This window comes from Lagopus leucura, unplaced genomic scaffold, assembly GCF_019238085.1.
Source record: "Lagopus leucura isolate 7727_CA_CO unplaced genomic scaffold, USGS_WTPT01 Super-Scaffold_100004, whole genome shotgun sequence".
In the NCBI taxonomy this organism is placed as follows: domain Eukaryota; kingdom Metazoa; phylum Chordata; class Aves; order Galliformes; family Phasianidae; genus Lagopus; species Lagopus leucura.
In genome coordinates, this window is record NW_024962264.1 from 29,762,165 (window position 1) to 29,784,457 (window position 22,293).

At 39.7% G+C, this 22,293-nt stretch overlaps 1 protein-coding gene across 5 annotated transcripts in view; it reads left to right on the forward strand.

The window, feature by feature from the left end:
- RUFY3 (RUN and FYVE domain containing 3) overlaps window positions 1–22,293 on the forward strand; it is a 52,878-nt gene that overhangs the window by 23,884 nt on the left and 6,701 nt on the right. For 4 of the 5 annotated variants that reach the window (XM_042870936.1, XM_042870934.1, XM_042870935.1 and 1 more), the window contains 13 exons: window positions 3,882–4,055; window positions 5,312–5,429; window positions 8,069–8,170; window positions 9,133–9,256; window positions 9,544–9,605; window positions 10,963–11,028; window positions 11,146–11,215; window positions 12,791–12,883; window positions 13,593–13,673; window positions 14,120–14,287; window positions 15,863–15,960; window positions 19,407–19,526; window positions 21,755–21,857. In XM_042870936.1, the coding sequence (XP_042726870.1) occupies window positions 3,896–4,055; window positions 5,312–5,429; window positions 8,069–8,170; window positions 9,133–9,256; window positions 9,544–9,605; window positions 10,963–11,028; window positions 11,146–11,215; window positions 12,791–12,883; window positions 13,593–13,673; window positions 14,120–14,287; window positions 15,863–15,960; window positions 19,407–19,526; window positions 21,755–21,857 (1,365 nt within the window). In that variant the 5' untranslated portion in view covers window positions 3,882–3,895. Of the gene's footprint in view, window positions 1–3,881; window positions 4,056–5,311; window positions 5,430–8,068; window positions 8,171–9,132; window positions 9,257–9,543; window positions 9,606–10,962; window positions 11,029–11,145; window positions 11,216–12,790; window positions 12,884–13,592; window positions 13,674–14,119; window positions 14,288–15,862; window positions 15,961–17,034; window positions 19,218–19,406; window positions 19,527–21,754; window positions 21,858–22,293 lie in introns of those variants that run through there. The other variant, XM_042870938.1, reaches the window with a different exon arrangement.

The following is a 22,293-nucleotide window of genomic DNA, read 5'->3' on the forward strand; positions in this document are numbered from 1 at the left end:
CCGTACATCTTGCCTCGAAATACACAGGATATCTTTTAACCTCAGTGTAAGTCTGCAGAAGGCAGCAGCTCTCAACACTGGAGGAAAAGTATATAGTTCCCTGTGAGTTATGTTAATGGAGCAGCATCCTAATTCAGAAGCAGTCTTCTTGGAATCTATCCATATAACATAGCTATGTAGAAAATTATACTCTTATCTTGTACAGTTTCCTTAGTTTTGTGTTTATGATTGATTTGCTACTTAAGCAGAATCCCTTTGGACACCTGCCTTGCTACTGGTGAGATCAATGAATTGCTCCCACAGCTCTGTGCTGCAGCAGGGCTGTTATTACAGGGGGAGAAGCACTGATAAAAAAAGATAAAGGTCTTTTCATCTTTCTGTATCTTGCCATTCCCCCAATAGGGAATGAGAATTAGAAGCTGTTATTATTGATGAGATTTAAGCTCTAGTCATACTTAACGGTTAGCTGTGTTAAGGTTAAATGCTCTCATCTCATTACTGAGAGTGGTTTGCACAATGTGCTCGTGCATAGGACCTGTTCTTTAAAACCTGGCAAGGCAAGCAATAATTTTCACCCCTAGATCTCAAAATGTATTTAAATAATAAACCTGTTGTTTTCTTTTACCTCATCACCATATTCCTTTGTGGGCACACGTGAAAAGTGTCTCAGATAAGAGATTTTTTTTGCTGGTTTATCTGCCTGGTCAGAAGCATAGGTATGCTGTAGGTAGAGTAAAACTGGCAGAAGTACTGGAGGAGGAAGCTGGCTGGTTTTTAGTAGAGGAGCTCATTCTAAGTGGATTTTGAATCATGGTACCAACACAGAGCATAATTTTGTGTCTGTGATAGGATCAAATGCTGGATCGTGCTTTTAGAAGGCAGCCGTTATGGATGCACACAGGAACAACTGAACTTGTCTGATACTTCTCTGTTTAGAGACTTCTCTGTTTAGATACGCTCCTCCATGGCAGCAGGAGTGGTCTGGAGTGAGATTACAGTAATAGCTGTTGATCAAAGGCAATTCCAGTTCGCATTGCTCAGCATTGTTGGTATGTTTCCTGTTCTTCATGTCTTCCCTCCTTGAGCTTCTCAGTGCAGGAGCTGCCAGGATGGTTCTGGTGAAATTTAGAGGAGACTTGGGGTACTGCTTCATCCAGGAGAAGCAAGGTGAGAAGACTGGCCTTGCCCTACGTGCTTCTGAGGAGATGGAGCAAAAGCAGCCATGGTATCGAGTTTGAGTGGTGGCAGCTCTCACAACCAGTCTCCCTGAACTGGATATTTTTTACAGCCCTTAACTGTAATAGTTAGGGTATAAGAGTGTTGCTAGAGCGATGCCACAGAGTATTTCTTTGAGCCATCAGCATCCTGGATAAAAACAACCCATCCACTGGTGGACAGACCATCAAAAACAATGCAGCAATAATGAGCCATCACCACCTTGGGTGCCAGTTAGCTTTTAGGCCCATGGGCACTGGAACGTGGAATGCTGCAGAGGCAGGTTTCACTCGTTTCCAGGTTTTGTTTGTTACCAGATTTCACAAATGCTGTGTTTTGATCTCCTTTCATATTTTTTTTTTCAGGGGGTGGTTTTGTCTCCACTTGTGTAGTTGCTTTTCTTCTGCTAACCCTGAAGTGCCTTTCATCATCTCCTTTTTTCTGGCATAGGAAGTCTCAGTCAGGCAATGGCTGCTACAGTTCTCGTTGCTTGTTTTGGATATAGTTTTAGGTCACTAAAATTAAGTTGGCTTTGGGTTACTGGGCCTGTTTCAACCTGCAGGATGTGAACAAAATTGAAAGTGGGTTGATATGATTTCTAATAGCTGAGTGCTTCTGTGAGGGTTTGCTCCTCATATTGTCTTTGGCTGGTGGATGCCTCACTGCAGTGGAAGTACATTGGAGATAGCAAAGAGGCTGTGTTCACCCGTGTCTGAGCAACTGGTGTCATCAGTACCAGTGAAGCAGAGTGATGGCTTGCATCAGCAGGACAAGTCCTGTGGGAAATTTGCAATATTCTGGAAAAAATATACCCCATGGTCTCTTTTGACTAAATAGTTGTATTTTAAATTAAGAGAAATCAAATCTTCACACTTCTGTATACAAGGGGTTATGTGACCAACCCAGTTGCCTTAAGTCTATGTATCTGGTAGAGATTTGACACCTGCTCGGTGGCAAATGTGCATGCTTGTCTGCAGTACATCTGCAAGAGTTTACTTTGAGGATGGGAGTTGCATTTCCTTCTCAGCAGTGCTGGATGTTTCAGAGTGAGGCATAAGAACCTATCTAAGCTATTTGTGCATTAAAGAATTAGGGTATCTGAGCAGTCATAAGGAGCTTGAGAATGCCCTAAAGGGCAGGTCTGCTTGGTAATAGTCTGCAGGGACTGCAGGAACAGCCATGCAAATTCTTCCGCTGCTTAGCTTAGTAGTAATTTTCATGGCTTTTTTTTTTTTTTAATTTAAATACAAATACAGCTCCCTTTTGGAAGTCCTTCTAATTGAAGGGTGTAAGGCTTGGGTATCTGCTTTAATTGCTTGCTAAATGCAAGCATGCTTTGTCAATACAGCAAATGATATGTCTAAGCACTGGGTATGCATCCATCCTTAGATGTCTTAGGGTCATATTTTCTTCTATTGAGTGTAGTAAACTCACTGGGAAAGCTGGTAAATTGGTTTGCCATTATGCAGCTGTTTATAGCAACCCTAGAATAAACATCCCTTACAAAGATGGAGCTACTTGTGCCAAGGAACTTTAGCTGAAGAACTGGGTGCAAGATTGCATATGGAACAGATGCAAACAGAAAATCTGCAGCTTATATGGCACTATACTTTTAACAGGGAGGATTTGTCTCTCTTACTGTTTGTCTGTAGGCCTAAAGCTTAAGCACGCTTTGTAGATGTAGGACAATTTCACTGTGGTTACAGGACCAGTGCTCTTGTGAGATTCTATCTTCAGGTGTTGCAAGTGAATTGAAGGCCTCTGGGAAGAGAGGCACTCAGGTTGTGTCTGGGCATCAGTGCGCTGTACTGTACTTGAGACAGATCAGGGAGCAGGAGGCCTGCCCTGCACATAGCAGGGGGCTTGAAACTAGATGATCATTGTGGTCCTTTTCAATCCAGGCCATTCTGTGGTTCTATGGTTCTGTACATAGGGTGTGCTTTGGAAAATGAGTGCTAATCTCTTGCAGTGAGAAACAGATAATGAGTATACATGTCTGAGTTTTTATAAAATGTTAGAGGGAGGAATATAGTCTTGAGGAAGGTCTGTGTGTGGTGGATGTGAAAGCAAGCTGCCAAAGGAGCCATGCTCCTTATTATTGCTGTTAAAATACTTAAACGCTTTTGATACAATGAAGAGAGAGATGGGAATTGGCTCTGTAATATTAAAACTTAAATAACTCATGAAAGATGAAACACTGGGAAAAAAAGATCATTGATAGACTAAGTGTGAGAGGATTCATGCTTGTCTTTAGAGTGAAGAACAAGTCACAGCTGCAGAATTCTTATGGAGTTGTAATTGCTGGATGTAGCCAGGGCTTTGAGCTGGGAAAGTGTCAGCTGTAGCATTCAGGAATACATTGTCAAGATGTAAAGCACAATATTAATGTCAGCCTTCAAACTGTTCTTTCTTGAAAAATGAAGGATTTTTTAGTTAATTTAAGAGTTTCTCAATTCTTAAACTATCACATAGTCCTGTGCCAGTGTGGCTTTCATCATAAGGTGCTACTTCATTTTGATTTTTCTGGAAAAGACTGAAGAGAGTACCTCTCATCAAACTATCACTGCCACTAAAAGTGTCTTCAGTACTGACATGAAAAGAGAGATGGCATATCTTATTGTAATAAAACTTTTGTTACTCAGCTGTATTTTTCTTGTTTTCTATAGATCCTAATTATCTCATGGCTAATGAACGCATGAACCTGATGAACATGGCAAAACTGAGTATCAAGGGGTTGATCGAATCAGCACTTAATCTGGGCAGGACGCTGGACTCTGACTATGCACCTCTTCAGCAGTTCTTCGTTGTGATGGAGCATTGCCTTAAACATGGCTTGAAAGGTAAACTTACTTGAGAGGAGCACTCCTGGCCTGTTTGTCACAGCATAGGAGCAGGAGAGCAATCTAGTTTTAAAAGTCTGGCTTGGTATTCAGCAGAGGTTGAGCAGGGTGTCTGTGATCACAGGTGACTTGACAGGGCACAGAAAAAGGAGAAAATTTGCTGAAGGTATAATGCTGCAGGTGAAAAGTTCCATTGTTGCAGTTGCTTGTCACTTTTAAAACAGCTTTTCAGATGTGACTCTAGTATAACTAAGTCATCAAGGCTAAAGCTGCCTCCTCAGCAGACTTGTGACTCCATTTTTTCTGTGCTTCCTCAGAGAAGCAATGCATCTTTTGCTGGAAGAGGATCTGCAGCACTGCTTAGTTCTATCAAAATTGAGCATTTTGACTTACTGCAGCTATTACCTTTTAAGCTGCTTTTTAAAATGGCAAGCAGAGCGTATATTTAACTATGAAACACAGAGTTACAACTGCAACTGCTAAGAACTGCTGGTTTTCTTGATTTGCTGCCCTTTCCTTGAGATGAAAAGTGGGGGATGTTAAATTTCCTCTCAGCACATATTTCCTGTGGTGTTTTTTTAAAAGACTTCGTTCAGCACTGTGGGCAAAGTGCACATGGGCAAAATGATTCCTGTGCTGGTTATTTGTGCAAGGAAGAGGTGTTCATACTGTTCAGCTTTGGTTGTTTATCTGTTCTCTTGCTGATGTCACTACTGCTGGTTTTAAGTTAGCTGAGTTCTCAGATTCCTTACTTCTGCAAATTAGTTTCTAGTTTTAAAATATAGGAGTCACTAGAAACCTCTATGCATCCTTGCCTCCTCCAGAAGAGTCCCTGGAAACTATAGAGGAGTTAGATTCTAAGTGTTGTGGTTCTTTTCCTTGAAATGTAATGGTGAAGGAAAATTCCTGTGCACATGTGGGGTATGACTCAGGAGCAGTGGCAACATCCCAGGAGAAATCTGCCTCTCACAGTGAGTCTCGGTTGCTGGATATAACTGGATGTTGTCTTGCAATATTTAGCTTGTATAAAACTACTTTTGGTATGTACATCAAGCCCTTATTGCTTTATTTGAATGATATCAGTAATTGCCACTTTTGGGTATGAGAAGTAATCTTTTGTACTTGCTCAGTAGCAGTGCCAGTAGGCTCTCTGTCAACTGTTCTGATCTTCTGATCATGTTTGAGAATATAAATAATTATATAAATAATTAACACAGGCTCAATGGGCTAATTTTATGTATTTTCCTTTTTTTTAGCTAAAAAGACTTTTCTTGGGCAAAATAAGTCATTTTGGGGACCTTTAGAACTAGTAGAAAAACTTGTTCCTGAAGCTGCAGAGATTACAGCAAGTGTTAAGGATCTCCCAGGTCTGAAGTAAGTACATTCTTTTACTGCTCAAGTATGCTTAATACCTTACTTTTTGTTGTAAGAGTGATCCTGAAGAAGAGAAGGGAGGACAACCCTGATCTTCCGGAATCCACCTGCCATTTGCTGTTTATACAAATGGCACATTACTCTTTTTTTTTTTTTTTTTTTTTCTTTTTTCCCTTAGTTAAGAAACTGCAGAAGGAAAAGAAGAGTACATTCTTTGTGTATTAAAAGGTCATATGGACAACAGCAAATATATTGCTAGCACTAAATGAATGACAGTAGGTCTTAGGAATGGAGTGAGCCTTTACCAACTCACCTTCTGAAGCTATGCTGAAGAGAAAGGGACTTGGAAGGGAGGTGATTACAGATTACATGCATTTGAGCCTGATAGAGGTAGTTTTTCTTTTAAAATATATTTCGATAAACCTGTAGAGCTTGTATAAAAGAGAAGCTCACAGAGTGGAGAAGATACTGACTTCTGCTGAAGAGGAGAGAGGAAAAAGCCTGTGTGAGGATATGTTGCTTCTAAAAAAAAAAAAAAGCATAGTCATTTTAGACATCATGTTCAGACTTGCTTAGTTCATTGCTGAAGAATTGTTAGTATGATGAGGGCTTTCAGCCTAGCAAAAGGAAAAAAGATTTGAGGATGCATTGTATGAATGACAGGACTAAACATCAAATCTTCTTTGCCCCCCAAAAAAAGGCGAATACATTTGATAACAGCTTATTTCAGTTCATTGTTTAATGATGTACCTTTGGAAAAGTGCTGTTAGTGGTGGACTACATAGGAATCTGTCTGGAACAGCTTAGGGACCAACATGGAGTACTAGGAGAGTCACATCACAGCTCCTGGCTTTTCTTGTAGAAGAGTACTGGAGCATGACATAGCGAGACCTGGACAGGCTGGAGAGCTGGGCAGTAAGAAACCAGATGAGGTTTAACAAAAGCAAGTGTAGAGTCTTGCATCTGGGGAGGAATAATTCCATGCACCAGTACAGGTTGGGGGATGACCTGCTGGAGGGGAGCTCTGCGGAAAGGGACCTGGGTGTCCTGGTGGATGACAGGTTGGCCATGAGCCAGCAGTGTGCCCTTGTGGCCAAGAGGGCCAATGGCATCCTGGGGTGCATTAAAAAGAGCGTGGCCAGCAGGTCGAGGGAGGTGATCCTCCCCCTCTACTCTGCCCTGGTAAGACCTCATCTGGAGTACTGCGTCCAGTTCTGGGCTCCCCAGTACAAAAAAGACAGGGATGTCTTGGAAAGAGTCCAGTGGAGGGCCACAAAGATGGTGAAGGGACAGCATCTCTCCTATGAGGAAAGGCTGAGTGAACTGGGTCTGTTCAGCCTTGAGAAAAGAAGACTGAGAGGGGACCTGATCCAGGTCTATAAATATCTAAGATGTGGGGGCCAGAGTGGCGAGGCCAGACTCTTTTCAGCAGTGTGTGAAGACAGGACAAGGGGTAACAGCCAGAAACTGCAGCATAGGAAGTTTCGCACAAATGTGCTCAGGATCTTCTTTACAGTGAGGTGACGGAGCACTGGAACAGGCTGCCCAGGGAGGTGGTGGAGTCTCCTTCTCTGGAGATGTTCAAGACCTGCCTGGATGCCTACCTGTGCTACCTGGTGTAGGGAACCTGCTTTGGCAGGGGGGTTGGACTCGATGATCTCTGGAGGTCCCTTCCAACCTCTACAGTTCTGTGGTAAAATAAAAGATGGTTTTTGAATAATTCTCTAAAAAACAGTCTTACATACACATACTAACCCTTTGAAAAACAAAATGTCGTGTGTTAGTTGAGGTCAAGACCATAAAGGGGAATGATGAAGATAATTTCCATGTGCAATTGCTGCATATACTAGTTAAGACTGAAAACTAAAATGTTTTACATACTATTTGCTCTAAGACAACTGACTACTGGAGATGGAAAAGAAATTTCTTTCTATTCGGAGCTCTGCTCAGCATAGGGGATTTATACCTTCCTTTGGAGCATCTGGTACTGGCTCCCAGCCACTATGTCAGGGTGGATGAGCCAGAACAGTGATGCGTCATATCAGTTCTCAGTATTTTTAAAGCTATGTGTCTAAAGTGGTCTGGAGAAGCAAAGGCCATACCCTGTTGGATCCCATGAATGTATTATGAGCAAAATACTTGAACAGCAGCGAATTTATGCTTTTAGTTGTCTTTACAGATTCCTAGTAGGCTTAACACACTCAAAGGATTGATATTTGGACATTAGCACTGAGCTGAAGTGTACTCGTGTTCTGCTGACTTGCAAAAACTGAATTTGAGTTAAAAGGTGATTTATTGAAGCAACTGATTTCTGTGCAGTAGCATCCAGCAAGGGTAAAGTCAGGAAAATATTCTTAGTGTGGTAACAAATATATAATTAGTTATGAGAGAAGGAATAGTTGCTTAGATAATTACTTGCTAAATGCTCTCTGAAGGTCTGTTCAAAACCAAACCATTCTAAGATTATATGATAATCCTGTCTGTAACTATTTATGCTTACACATCTGGTATATCCCTCTCTTCAACAACATCAGCTGTATTTTAAGATACAGAAACTTGACACCAAGTAGGGTTATTAATGTCATTTGTGAGTGTGCATTACAGTACATGTGTAATTGTGTTGGTTTTGGCCTTTGTAGGACACCTGTGGGTAGAGGAAGAGCTTGGCTTCGCCTTGCTCTAATGCAGAAGAAACTTTCAGAGTACATGAAAGCCTTGATTAACAGAAAGGATCTTCTCAGGTGAGCCTTGAACTCTCTCTCAGATTGGGTAAGGTTCACTTCTGCCCTCTAAGATCTTTTGAAGAAGTTTTGCATCCAAATGGGAAGGATACATGCATGTCTCCACAGAAGTGGTAATGTTTGTGAAACATAGTTTCATCTCAGAGAGTAAAAATGCTTAATATTCTTTCTGTATCTAGGAGAGGCAGCATTTCCACCCTTAGTGTCTCAAGTATCTATTAGAATAAACAAATTTTGTGTCCAAAGAGGCAGTTCAGTTGAAAAACTCTTGCAGACCAATACAGCATTCTCTGTTCACGTGATCTTGGCTGTAGTTTTATTTCTGATCTTGTCACTTTATCACCATCTTACTTGGAGCAAGTCAATCAGTCTCTGTCTTTCTACTTCCCCGCTCATAAAAATAGCACTAACTATGTAGAGTAATTAGGAGTCCGCAGGTTTGAACTACTATGTTTGTGTGAACTAGTAGAACTTGATAAATATGTTGGTGTTTCTTTACTCAGACATAGGTCTTTATTGACTGTGAAAATCCGTAGCCTACTTTGCAATTTACTTTCCTCTGGAAAATGTGGCAGCTGGTGTTTAAGAAGCATTTAGTGGAGTAGCGAAAGTATTGCTTATTAATAAAACTCCAATATTAAGCCTAGCCTTGAATTTTCACTGCGCTGAACTGCTATTCAGTGCTTATGCTTTTTTTGCATCACCATTTAACAGCCGAGAGTCCAGATCTCCTCTAATGGGTCTTTGTGTCACCAACAGCTATACAGTACTGAGAGATGTTTGGTTAGAGCAGCAGTACGCTTCTGTGTGAATTATGTCAATTATTGTTGCCTGGCTTTTCATTAAGCCTGAACTTTGCATTGCATTCTGTGAAATGCTAGGGCATGCATGCTAGTTGTCATTGTTCTGGTTGATTTTTTAAAAGGTGCAACGCTTCTTTTCTCTCATTGTCCATCCTGTAGTGAATTTTATGAGCCTAATGCACTGATGATGGAAGAAGAGGGTGCGATCATTGCTGGCCTCCTTGTAGGTTTGAATGTCATTGATGCAAACTTCTGCATGAAGGGAGAAGACCTGGATTCACAGGTGAGTAGTGTTCGGTTAATGTTTTTTTCTACTTACTTAAATTGTAACAATTCAACTTATTGTTACCTCTGAAGATTTTTTTGCCAATTTGCTTTCTCTTATAGCATATTTTTGCTTGAACTGGTTCATATTTTCCTCCATTTTGGCTAGATTAGTAGTATAATGAATCCTTGTGACACAGTATGTATTGATGTTTTAACTGAATGACAGTTAAACTTTCACAGCTATGAACAGTGTTTAGTCATATCAAAAGTGTTTAATTTAAAATGCAATTTTTTTTCTCCTAGGTTGGAGTTATTGATTTCTCAATGTATTTGAAAGATGGAAACAGCACAAAAGGCAGTGAAGGGTAAGCATGTGCACAGCTGTCCTGCTCATCTCTTGATGACTTGTTTTCAAGTATGTTGAGCTAACCTGCAAGCTATTAAGTTTTTCATTAAAACACTTCAGGGTTTATTTTTCATAGAGAACAAATTGCTCATATTTGTAAGTGCATAATGTGTAAATAATACATTGGAAGTGATGGGAGGTAGAAGGACTGAGGAAAGTCTCCCGGCCATTTAAGATGAAAATACTTTAAAAGTGACTCTTTGAGTTAAATTTGCCATTCTTGAAAACATTTTCGGTAAGCAGCTTAGTAACTTTTACCTGTTGTGTATCAGAGGACAGGAGTTGGTTTTTAGCACCATAGCATCTTCAGAAATAAATTCTGCTGTTGGAGATGACTGTAATTGTAATAATAATTCAGAGTGCTTGTGTTAGCATACATAAATGTAGCTATGCAACATTTAGAGCAAGAGGGTGAAAAATGATCTGTGTGTCAGCATATCCACACTTTATGTATTGTGATTTTTCTGAGGCTTTCAAGAGTATTTCTTCTTCTCAAGAAATTCTGCCACTTCACATTCAGATATATTTTGAATTATTATACCTCAATATCAGATGTTTTGGTTGAAACTACAGATGAAATAAATGCATTTATAGAGCTTTTATTTAGTTAGGATTTCCTGCTGTAAGAGTATGCAAAATACATGTTTGTTGACAGCTTTCTTTGAATTGAATTTGGTGAAGTAGTCCCTCTTCAATATAAATATGGTTCAAAACCAGTCTTTTTAAGTACTGTTGTAATGACTGGAACGTTGTCCAGCTTAATTATTCTTTTAATGTGTCACAAAATCCCTGAATGTAGTAATTGCAGCTTCTGAGAAGTTGGTAACTGATGAGAAGGGCATAGACTGCAACTCAGCTTTGCTGTTTCACATGCAACACATAGACTCATCCGGTCTTAGGACATTTGGTGCTTTGGTGGATACGTTAGCTGTACAGGCACATTTCCTCTTAAACCTTTTACATCATCTCTTTACATCTATTAATTCAGATATTGAGGTTTGAAGTCAAAGAAAAACTATGCTATTTCTTCCTTTTGTAGACTTTAATGCTGCATAAGTATTTAGAGTGACAGCTTGCCTCTGTTATGCTGCATAGTATGGGCCAGAAACCCATGCAGGCCAATCAGGGTGGGGAATGTGGAGGTAAAAGTAGGCTGGATAACTTGGAGTTGACTCATCTCTGTCTTATAATCTTTTTATATGGTGGAGAAGGCCTTCCAGTCTGCATGGGAGCTTCAGAAATGCACCACACAGTCAGCATTTGTAGGTATGAAAGGCTACACTCAGGCTGAGTTGAGGGTATTTTTTTTTTTCCAGAGATGGTCAGATAACTGCTATTTTGGACCAGAAGAATTATGTAGAAGAACTCAATAGGCACTTAAGGTAATACATGATTTATTTATTTTTTGTTATGTGGGACTGAACAATAGGCTTTTAAAAAAGAAGGAATTACTGATGTGGTTTCTGTTGTTTTTTGTTTTTTTTTTTCCTCTTCAACAGTGCTACAGTAAACAACCTGCAGGCCAAAGTGGACGCCTTAGAAAAGTCCAACACTAAACTGACTGAGGAGGTAAGTGTAATAGGGAAGCACCTGATGTTCTGGCCTTTTTGAATTAGAAATTGAAAAGATAAAGGGAGGATTTATTTTCAGAATTCTGGTGTACATTGTGATGTCTTTTTAAAGATGAAACAGGAATAACTGAACTGCTGAGAATTCAGTTAGCTGCCACTAACTAAATGTGAGATGGAAAACAGCCAAATGCTTATGCTCAAAATCAAAAGCTGATGAATCCACTTTTTTCCTTCTGAAGTCTTCTGAATGTTTTCTATTTTGTGGAAAATATCTTAAAATGAATTACACAGTGGACGTGTCTTGAATTGCCATACAGCTGAAGTAGGTTGGGGCAGAGACATTTCTAAACTTCTGTTTATTTTGACAGATGCAGAAGTTTACTACTGTGTTGATATTATCTTGCATGCATCAATGAGTTTTCCTCTAGTCTGTCAAAATTTGCAAGGAATAAAATATCAAAACGTTGTTCACTCTGAGCATGGAAAGGCATTGGTACGTGAGTTGTAGGTGTAACCTGTGTCTTAAAATTGGTCTTGCAATTCATCAGTAATGGCATAAATGTAATAAAATAATTTTTAGGTCACGAGTGATAATAGTAAGTGTCGTCCTAAAGGTTTGACGGTGTCTGTGTCAGCATGTCACTTTGCTCAGCAGAATGATTTTGATTAGGACAACTCAGGGCTCCGGCAGTACAAACATGAAATAGAAATTCTTTTTTGCTTGTTCACTCTCATCAGAGAGGTGTGTGTGTCTGGTTCTGTAACACCTTCTCTAAAGGATGTGTTCCAAATGATGGGAAACTTTACTGGCAAGTTAGCGTATGTACTCTTGCAGGTAAAGTAAAAAAGGGTTTTTTTTGTGATTTAAAAGGATAATTTTAGTTTTTGAAAGGTGTCTTAGAGTAGGCTGTGTTTCTCGGTGCTGATACAATAAATGGCTTTTGATTTATTACCGTCCATATTTGAATGCTTTGTCCACTAATCATGATACCCATGAGACTGATTACAGTGTTGACTTGAGGTATTTATTGATCTATATGTTTTTAGTAGCTTGCTTTTCTCTTAGTCAAGTCTGCATGCAGTTCAAATTAAGAATTAAATCGACACTGGGACTTGCTGTGCCAACTGGAGCTGTTTGCAGGATGAAATAGTTAATGAACTGTGTCACATGTCATATCTGTTTGTGTATTTGGCATGAGTTGTACCAAAGGCTCATGCTTCTGTTGGGCTAGTTTTTATTGAAATGAGGATTTGCACTGAGTTGTATTAACCACACATTATATAGAGTCTAGGACATAGTGACCTAGAGAACTTAGTAATGTTACTAAAAGACACAAACAGAAGTAGTTCAGGAAGTCACTGCTCTACTACCAGTGTCATAGATTTTCACTGATAGCTGATACTTTTTCAGATAGTCTGTCCCCATGTTAGGGGCTAAATTGTCTTTTTTTTACTTGAAATATTTTTTTTTTCTTACTGGGAATGTTAGCAAACAAGTACAGGATAATCTGTCTGGAGAAGAAAAAATCTGCTAAATATGTTTTTAATATATTAATGTTCTGTTTGTTCACAGCTTGCTGTTGCAAACAACAGGATTATTACACTGCAAGAAGAGATGGAACGAGTTAAAGAAGAAAGTTCTTACATCTTGGAGTCCAATCGTAAGGTCAGTACATGCAAATGATGCCTGAACCCGTTGGGCAGAATTTTATATAAAGTAGCTGTTTTGAAGAGCTTTAATTTCCTTATCCATGTCACAAAAAACCTGTAGTAAGTAACGGTGACTCCAGGTGGATCCTCTGCAGAGAGTAACAGATGGACACTGACCGTAGTAAATCCTGCCTGGTGGTAGCTTGTACATGTGCAGAGCTGAAAACTAACACGGCATCTTTATGGCTTGCCAGGTGAAGATGTCAGAACAGACTGGAGGAAGGGTGATCTAACTGAGATGTGGCAAAAAAGCTCAGAAATAGGAGTTCTGCTTTTTTGACCTGATATGCTACACTTTTTGGAAATGAAGGGATGGGATGATAAAATATGTTAGTCTTTTCTCAGTTTATTTGCTGAGAAAATTGGTAACTATGATAGAATCTGGTTTTAGTTTTAAAACCTGAAAGGTATTTTTTCTGAGATTTTTCTAATCGTACTTAGCAATTATCTCAGGTCTGAAAATGGTCTGTCTGTCCATTTTAATTATAGGCACTGAATTGCACTGAGCAACAGATTTCTCACAAGCTGCATGTTGCGTTATCTGAATAGAGCCGCTGTGTTCAGATAGTTGCACGATTTGGTTCAAAAGTGGGATAAGCAGATCAGCCAATGTGAGAATTGTTAGTGTTTGTCATTACATTGATGAAGTTTCTTCATTAAATTAGGTCGCTAAAGACAGAACTGCAGATGGACAGGCACTGACTGAGGCACGAAAACAGTTAAAGGAGGAGACTCAGCTGCGGCTGGTAAGGACAGTGTGAGCTTGAAGCTCCCTACAGTTGGCTTTTTTACATAATTCCTGCATGCCAGACAGCTATTTTTCAGGACCAGCGGCTTATTGTCATTTCTGCCTGTCTACTTCAGTTTGATCTGAGACAGTCTTGTTGGTAGTGATGTTAATTTTGTGGCTCAAAATGGGCAGTGCAATTGTTTTTACATCCCCCATGCAGGTACTGCTATTGCCACTATCAGAAACGTTACTCAGTTACTCAGAATGCATACTTAATCACTCTTTAATGTTGGACTAAAATTGTGAATTTTTTGTCCTTAATTGTTTCTGGTATGTCAAATCTGTAATGTCATGCTGTAACAGTGTAGCACACTTAGGGGTGTTGACTTCATTGCTAAAGCACCAGTTAAGAGTGGTTACATTGTTGATGAGGAAGAAAACTGACTGTGCTGTGTGTTTCAGGATGTGGAAAAGGAACTGGAGGCACAGATTGGGATGAGACAGGAGATGGAGTTAGCCATGAAGATGCTGGAGAAAGATGTCTGCGAGAAGCAAGATGCACTGGTGGCACTCAGACAGCAACTGGATGATCTCAGGGCCCTGAAGCATGAACTGTCTTTCAAGCTGCAGGTAAGAAAAATAATTAAAAAGAATAGAATGAGTTCCAAATAAAAGTGGTAGCTCTTGTTCTTTTCTTCCCCGTCTGTGTTTGAAAAGTACTGGGTGTGTACTAGAGTGACTGGATATATTCCATACTTCTGTCTTGTTTCCTTTGCAAAATTATCCCTACCCACACTTTTTTCTGCATTTGTTTCTGTTTGTTGATCATGTTGGGCTGGCATTCTTAAGTGCTGGTTAAATTTGATTTGTGTAAGAATCTTTAGGGTAGATAAGAATTTTCTAATAACATGTGCACTGATAGGCTTTTTACCTTTTTCAAATTTGTAAACCTACAGGGGAAATAAAAATAAAAACAAAACAACAAACCTTAACTGAAAGGAATGTTTCCCCACAGAGGTTACCTTGACAGGTGTCTGTTTCAGTTAAGTAACATTATCTGGCAGTGGACATTGGATTTTCCCTGTTGTGGGGAAGTATATGCAAAGTAGGCATGCTTTGGGAAGGGTATCTCAGTAGTGAGCTGTTCTTTGCTACTCTTCATTTGGGAGTGTGTATAATCAACGAGTAAACAGATGTATGATTGACAAATATACTGAGAAGTTAGGCTGGTCTTTAGAGAACGTATAGCTGGAAAGATTATCACGTTGGAAAGGGATAATAGGAAATGAGTGGAAAAGTCCTGGGTTCACAGGAAAAACTCCAAGAGGAGCGATCTCCGGAGAGAGATCCTTCCTCAGTGGCAGTCAGCCCTTAATGGGTCTAGGAGAGGTGCAGCCTGGCTCCACCCCTTCTGGTCACAGAGCTGAACTGCCTTCACCTGTGCTCCCACGGCTGACTCAGTGCTTCCCTCAGGTGATCGATCAGAGGTTCAGGGCTGTGATTCAGTACTTCCCATACAGAGTGTTTTCTCATGGGGGTTTGGTTCAGGCTGCTTTCTAGGCTGTGGCTGTGCTCTGTACTCCTAGTGGTACTGTTAAAAGTTTGTTAAAGAGGGCGTGAGCTACTGAGGGGCCAAACAAGAAGCTGTAGCATTTTAAGCAATTGTCCCTTTTGGGGAGCTGAAAGAAAATGCTATTCGTTGTGGAGAAAGATTGATGGTAATTCAGAAATGTGCATGTTTCAGTGAGGAAAGTATCTTCTGGTTTTTATGATGTAGATACTGAACTATTACTGCCTTATTTGAAATATATTACTTATACATTACTACATAATGAGGAAAGCAGACTCTTTAGGACACAGAGTAGCACACAGTGCATGGAAACAAATCATAAATTATAGAACAGAAAAATGTTGCTTCTGTGCTCCTTGAGCCAATTGTTCCATGTGAAACGTTGTAGGGGCATTAACAGTTACTGCATTACCACCACTTACAGGAAGCAGATCTGATTATAATATTGACGTTCTGTGAGGTCCAAATGTAGCCTACACCTGTAGGGCAGGATGCTATATTGATGTGGCATTTGCTTTCTGAGCACCTTCTGTCTTAATGGCTTCTGTCTACGACTAGCCATTTGCCATATGATTTGTTCTTGCTTATTTTGGTTTTACTGATACTTATATAAAACACATTGCTACTTTTTGTAGAGTTCAGACATGGGAGTGAAACAGAAGAGTGAACTGAATAGCCGTTTAGAAGAAAAAACAAATCAGATGGCTGCTACCATCAAACAGCTTGAACAAAGGTAAAAAATGAAACTTCTGCAATTATGATAATAGTGTTTATACTAGTGATAGTGTCACACTGAACTTCATAGAAAAGATGAGAACCTTACTGTGCTGCTAAGACACTGCTAAACAGAGAAACACAAAGAGAACAGGATTCAGTCTGAGCAATAATTTTGTGGCATGGTGTGAAGTGTTTTGCATGTTCAAGGGGAGCTTCCATTAAAAAAGGAATATACTACTAAAACAGTAATTAACATAGCAGCTTTGTTTATCTGTCAGCTGCGTATTTGTATGTTATTCAGACATTGTAAGTCAATTACTATCTCTGATAGTGAGCAGACTGATAAGCATCTAAAGAAGTGCTTGACTATTAATGACAGTATTGCAGTGGGAGCAGGGAGGAGAAAGGTAAAACAGAAATTATTCTGAAGATGCATGATTATTCCAGATCTTTTTGGTACCGTTTTGAAAAAAGTACCCCAAATTTTGAACCATTTGTTTTAAGAGCAGACAAATGATCAGGTCCCTATAGTTTCTGAGGAAGATATGCTTGGGGGAAAAAAAAAAAAATCTCACATGAAAATAAGTCAAGGAACAGGCTGATTGTCTGTAGAAGCTGGTAAAAATATCCTGTAAGTATAACATCTATTTGGTCTGAGACAAGTCCCATCCTAATATCTCTGTTGCTTTGGTGTTACTATATCACGTAATTTGGATGGCTTCAGCAATGAAGTTGAATTGAAGTGAGGAGCAGTGCTCCTTTTTCCCGTTTTTCTTATTTGGCCAAAGTCTTCAGTCTCTGTGAATTACCTTGACTGCAGTGGTAGCTCCAAGCCAAACCAAGGGAAGGCTTAGGTCTCAGCAAGATGGGTCTGAAATTAATTTAGTGCGTTAAACTATTCATTAAGTAAATATTCTCATTTTTAAGGTTTGCATTTTGAATGATTCTTAGTGACATAGGTCAGTTTGTTTGTAGAAAATTTGTATTTTATGATGCATTATATCTTCTCAGCTAATTGATATGCTCTTTTTCTCTTGCTGTTCTTATTTTTCCATTTCCTCTTCATCCTCATTCTAACTTACTTACACAGTGAAAAGGATTTGGTGAAACAGGCAAAAACCTTAAACAGTGCAGCAAACAAACTGATCCAAAAGCATCATTAGACATTTTTGTGTCTGGTCACCTCACAGCTCTGACATCAGAACTCACGAGAGGAGAACTTTAGAATTGCTAAGATCAACTGTTAAAATGTTAATTGTCACCTAAAGTTGATTTGGATTTTGCTGAATTTTTAAAACTAGTGAGTTTTTCTTCAGAGATTTAGTTGGATATAAAAATCCCTAACTTTGCCATTTAAACTGTGTTAAAATACCAGCGAGTTGGCCAATAAACACCAGAAAAGCATAAGGAATGTGGCTCTGTACATCCTGGTGATGCATGCCGTATACAGCAGCACAAGTCTTCAACATGTATGGATACTAGGTGCGTTGGTCAAGTCAATATTGCATTGGCCAGCTCTGGAAAGTCAACTAGTTTTCTGTGTTACCCTTTTTGTGAATTAGAGGAGCAAATGCATCCCTGGAAGTTGTTGAAAGTAGTTGTGTGCGTACCCCAAGCCGTTACCCATTCACTTCTGTTTTGTGGGCTCAGCCCCAAGTCTTAAGACAGATGGGCACGGCCAGTAGCTCATCACCACGAAGATCAGCCCTCTTGTAACCAGGACTGCTTGCAATGATTTTGCCTTAGTGACTTGGTGGGGAAACGGGGGGGGGACTTTCCTTATTCCTTTAAAATTCATGTGTCCAAAATTAGTAGTTAGGTGTCTTAGAGTAACATGATAGAGTAGTAAGTTCAGTGAAAACCTCCTTATCTTTGCATTGCCTTCTACCTCTGCCATGAATCCCTCTAGACATATGTTGCTGTTCTTCCTTACTGAAGGAAGCTGAGGAGGGGTGTTTTGATAGGTCTCTCCTCTTTCTAGAATGGGAAGTTACATGTTTTACAACAACAACAAATCTGATCTTTATACTCTAGTGATTAAAGCAAACAAATAAACAAAAAAAAGTGCAGTGGTGGGGAGTGGAAATGGTAATTTGGTACTTGACTGCTCCTTATCTGAGTAGTTGGTGGCTTAAAAGAAGAGTTGCCTTTTACTATTAAACTTCTTTCATTTGCTTCTATGTTTCCACTGCTCAAATATGGAATTTGCTGATGAAAGACGAAAGAACAACTGAAGCTTGGAAACATCTCAGAATGGGAAAAGTAGTTGTCATCTTAACACTCCAGTGCAAAACATTTAGCAACTGTAGTGTGGACAATTATAAATTTAATGTCCTCTTCCCTGTAGCCACAGAAACTCAAGGTGCAGGACTGTTACAGGCTTTACATTAAAAATGCTCCTAGAGATTTTTTTTTTTCTTTCAAGAGAATAATGGTTGGGGTTTTTCTGAGTAAAATCGAGAGTTTTTTGCTCAGATGAGACACTTACAGAAATTATTTGGTGCCAGTTCCCCATTTATCTTGTTGGATAGTGCTTCCTGAGGGCAGCAGACAGCAGATGCGACTGAAATACAACTGGGAAAAAATATCTACTAATTCTCTCTAGATATATTTACAAATCTTTGAGGCTCGGCCTAGTCCTCCTACGCACAAGTGCGTTCCACTGCTTAGCTTGTTTAATGGACTCCTGCACATGAGCAGACTTGGAGACTGGATTTAAATCTTCTAGTGATGCCCAAGCCTCATGCTTGAGAGTATAGACTTAACCTTCTGTAATCTTTCACTAGGAATGCATTTAAACTATTTGGGGGGGAAAAAAATGGCGAAAGCTTTCATCAAGGTATCCAAATAGTTAGTTAGAACAGTTAACACCCCTGCCCCTCTCCTCACATTTCTTCTATAGAAATTGGGATTTGGGCTCATTTTGTTTGCTGTCACAACAATGCTAAAATAAGACAGAATTAAGCATCTGGCAGTTTGATGTCAGGCCCAAAGCACAGAAGCTTTGGTGTCTTAATGCCCAGGCACTTGAGTCAGTGTGACAGTCAGTGGAAGAGACCAGGAAGATGCACTAATTCTAAGTATATTAGCTAACCTATGTTGCAAGTTCCAGCTACATGTGTAAAGCTGAGATGTAACGTACATTAAAATCAAATTTGACTTAAAATTTTGTGTACTTCAGGTTTGCTTTGAATCTGGATAAAAGTGATGTTTTATGTTTTTCATCTAATGGCTGTAAACTGTAGTAATAGAATAAAAAAGAAAAATTGAAAATCGGAGCTTCTGCCTGGTTCACCTACATTTTACTTTTCTTTAAAATATTTTCCCCCTTCCCATTGTTTTTACCATCCCTTTTTTTGGCTTTACCTTTTCACTGGGTTTTTTTATTTGTTGGTTAAAGTCGGTCTTCCTCCCCACCATGGCTTTTGTTTTTTATCACAAGTTCATGTGGCTCAAATCCAGATTGCGGCAGGCGGAGAAAGACCGTCAGTTGGCACAGCAGGACAACCGTCTCTTCAAGCAGGAGTTTGGGGACAAAATCAACAGCCTCCAGCTAGAAGTGGAAGAGCTCTCCAGGCAGCGGTGAAAAGATCTTTTTCTCATTTATTTTCTGGGCTGTTCTTCCTGTGTCTAGAAGAAACCAGGCGGGTCGGTCCCAAAATGAGCAAGGGGCTGGAAGGAGATGAATGGCGTTTTATGCGCCAGATGGTGTTAAAGCTAGGGAGGTAGAATGCTTTGAGAGGTAGTAAGGCTTTTGAAATTGAAACTTGAAAAATCTGATGGGAAGGAAATGCAAAAGAACTGAGAGGTCAGCAGAAGCCACGAGCAAAGGTACAAATCTGTATAGGAGTGAGTTATCAGAAAGAGGCTGCAGAACATCTCTTGAATAGAAATGAAATGTCAAGATGTTCCCTTCAAACATGGAAATTTCCATGCATATTTGCTATGGTTTGGGCATCTGCCCATAACAGTTTCTTTGGGAATTGACAGTGCTAGAGATGCAGAAGGATGGAGATCACCACCATAAGTGATCCAAAACCTGTTTGGGAAGAAGCTTGGTTGGTTCTTCATTTGCCTGGAGGCACCTCCGCTTGCGAGTTAACTTACTCTGGGGATCTCAAGTTATCTTGGATATGTGCTTTGGAGTGCTGTAAGGCCTCTGCCATACAAACTTCTCCAAAATCTAGCATTATGCCAGACTTGTCATGTAATAACGTAACCTTGAACCTGAAGCAGATGATTTGTTGGCTGCTTGTCATCAGGGATGTAGCTCGAAGAAGTCTTTGCCTAGAGCCGATGTTTAAGAGTTAAGGAGCAAGGGAAGCAATCCTGGGTGCTGGTCTGACAAACTGCCAAGATTTTTCTAGTTGAATCCAATAGGAATTTTGCCAGTGACAACTAAAAAGGTGGAAGTGAAATGCAGGGATCTTAGCAAGAACTGTCCGTCTTTTCCTGCTTATCAATGCTGGGAAAACAGAGAAGTCTTCTTATCTTAAAGAGGCAGAGCGCTTCTCTGTCTGCAGACATAAGGTATCCTCTGTTCTGCAACAAGGTTGCTGAAGTGAACAGTGTGGATGTGTTACTGGATGCTTTTTTTTCTCTTTTTTTTTTCTTTTTTCATTCTAACATCCTGGCACATCTGCTTTTGTCTCCTGTTTCTCAAAGCTACAGAGGCCACCCACAAAGCCAGCAAATGGCTTTGATCAGAAATCTGTTCCACATCCCTGGTGTGTGTGGGTGAGCTTAGTGATAGCACTAGGTGTGGGTGGGGAATGCGTTTTATCTGTATGTGCATCTAGCACTATGTCTGCAGTTTTACTGAATTAGTGTAGCTGTTGAAGTGGTGGGGTTTTTTTGCATCAATTCAGTTTTTTCTGATAACTGTCTTCCTTATGCTAAATTGAAGTGGCAGCATGAAAATAACAGTGCCTACTTTATTGGGGGCTGTTACTGATGTAAGTAAGTGAGATTCTAATGCACTGAGTTGACGGATGGTGGTGAGTAGTGCTGCTTGAATTGTGTTCCTTTAAGAAGAAATGAGGCTTTGTGTGTTTTAGGTTGTTTTTAATCAAATTATAAGCAACTGATTTGTTTTTGAATGCCCACTTGGAGGAGGCCTCATTTCGAGATCTAAGTTTCCACCAGCTTTGCTCACTTCAGTTAGGCTATGTAGTTAATGAGACTGCAGTCAAATGAGTTATTTAATAATCTGTTGCAGCTGTATTGAGACTAATGAGGTTAATAATGGAGAGATACATTTGTACTTAATGGAAATGAGGATTCTGAATCTTTTATGGTGCGAGCCTTGCCAGTACATTTACCAGTTCCAAGCTTTTGATTTTAGAGCAAGTGTTGTTCCCTAAGTAGCTATGGCATTTCTGTTCACTTCACTGCTAAGGACTTCAGAAAACAGAGTTGTTTTGGCAGTGCAGCAGTGGAGCTTTCTGGTGCCTCAGAGTAAAGGGTCTGCTACCAATAGCTGGATTTTGTCATTCTTTTCTTCAGGTTGTGCAGGAGGCCTCAGATGTGCTCATAGCTTGGTATTTTGTAGGGATGCACAGACTTATTTGTCAGGTTTATTTTCCCCGAAGTGGTGCTAGAATTAGATTAAAACCATTCAGATCCTCCATCCTGGCATTTTGTAGCTTTAATGCACATTAAACAACTTTTTATTGAGAAGCATTTTTTAGCTCTAGAATTAGGCTTCAATTGCTTTTAGGTAAAGAGAATGTTAAATAGTTTTAATAATGTAGTGGCTCCTGATGTTGAGTGTTATTAACTTTATTCACAGTTCCACCTTGATATTACAGGAGCCACCTTGAAATCGAACTGAAGCGGGAAAGAGAGAGATGGTCGCACAGTCACCAAAGCAGCCAAGGAAGCAAAAAAGGCCCAAAGAATTGGTTAAAACCGGTAATATGTCTTTTTTCTCTTCTTGGTTTATATTTTGGTTATGGTTTCACTTTGTTCTCTCTTCCTGAGCTTTACTAGATATTAAATACGCATTGTTAATTTGTCAGAACAAGATGAGTTTTGGAACATTTTTTGCACATGCCAAATAGTCATTTGGTTGAGCTTTAAAAAAAAGAAAAAAGATTATAAGCATTACGCTGAACTGCAGAACAGATTTCCTCATTCAGGCTGGGTACCTGACCAAATCTTGCCTGTGGTGGTGAGTTCCTTCAATAGTTTAATAAAACCAAGCATAAGGCAACCTCATCTAATGAAAAGCAAGCTTGCTCACTTGTGATTTTTGTGTCATAAAAAGGGAGATTCTCCTGGAAAAGCAATGCAATTTGGAAAACAAAATTATCTTTTGAGGGCATCACAAGTCACTTGCAGTGCTTTT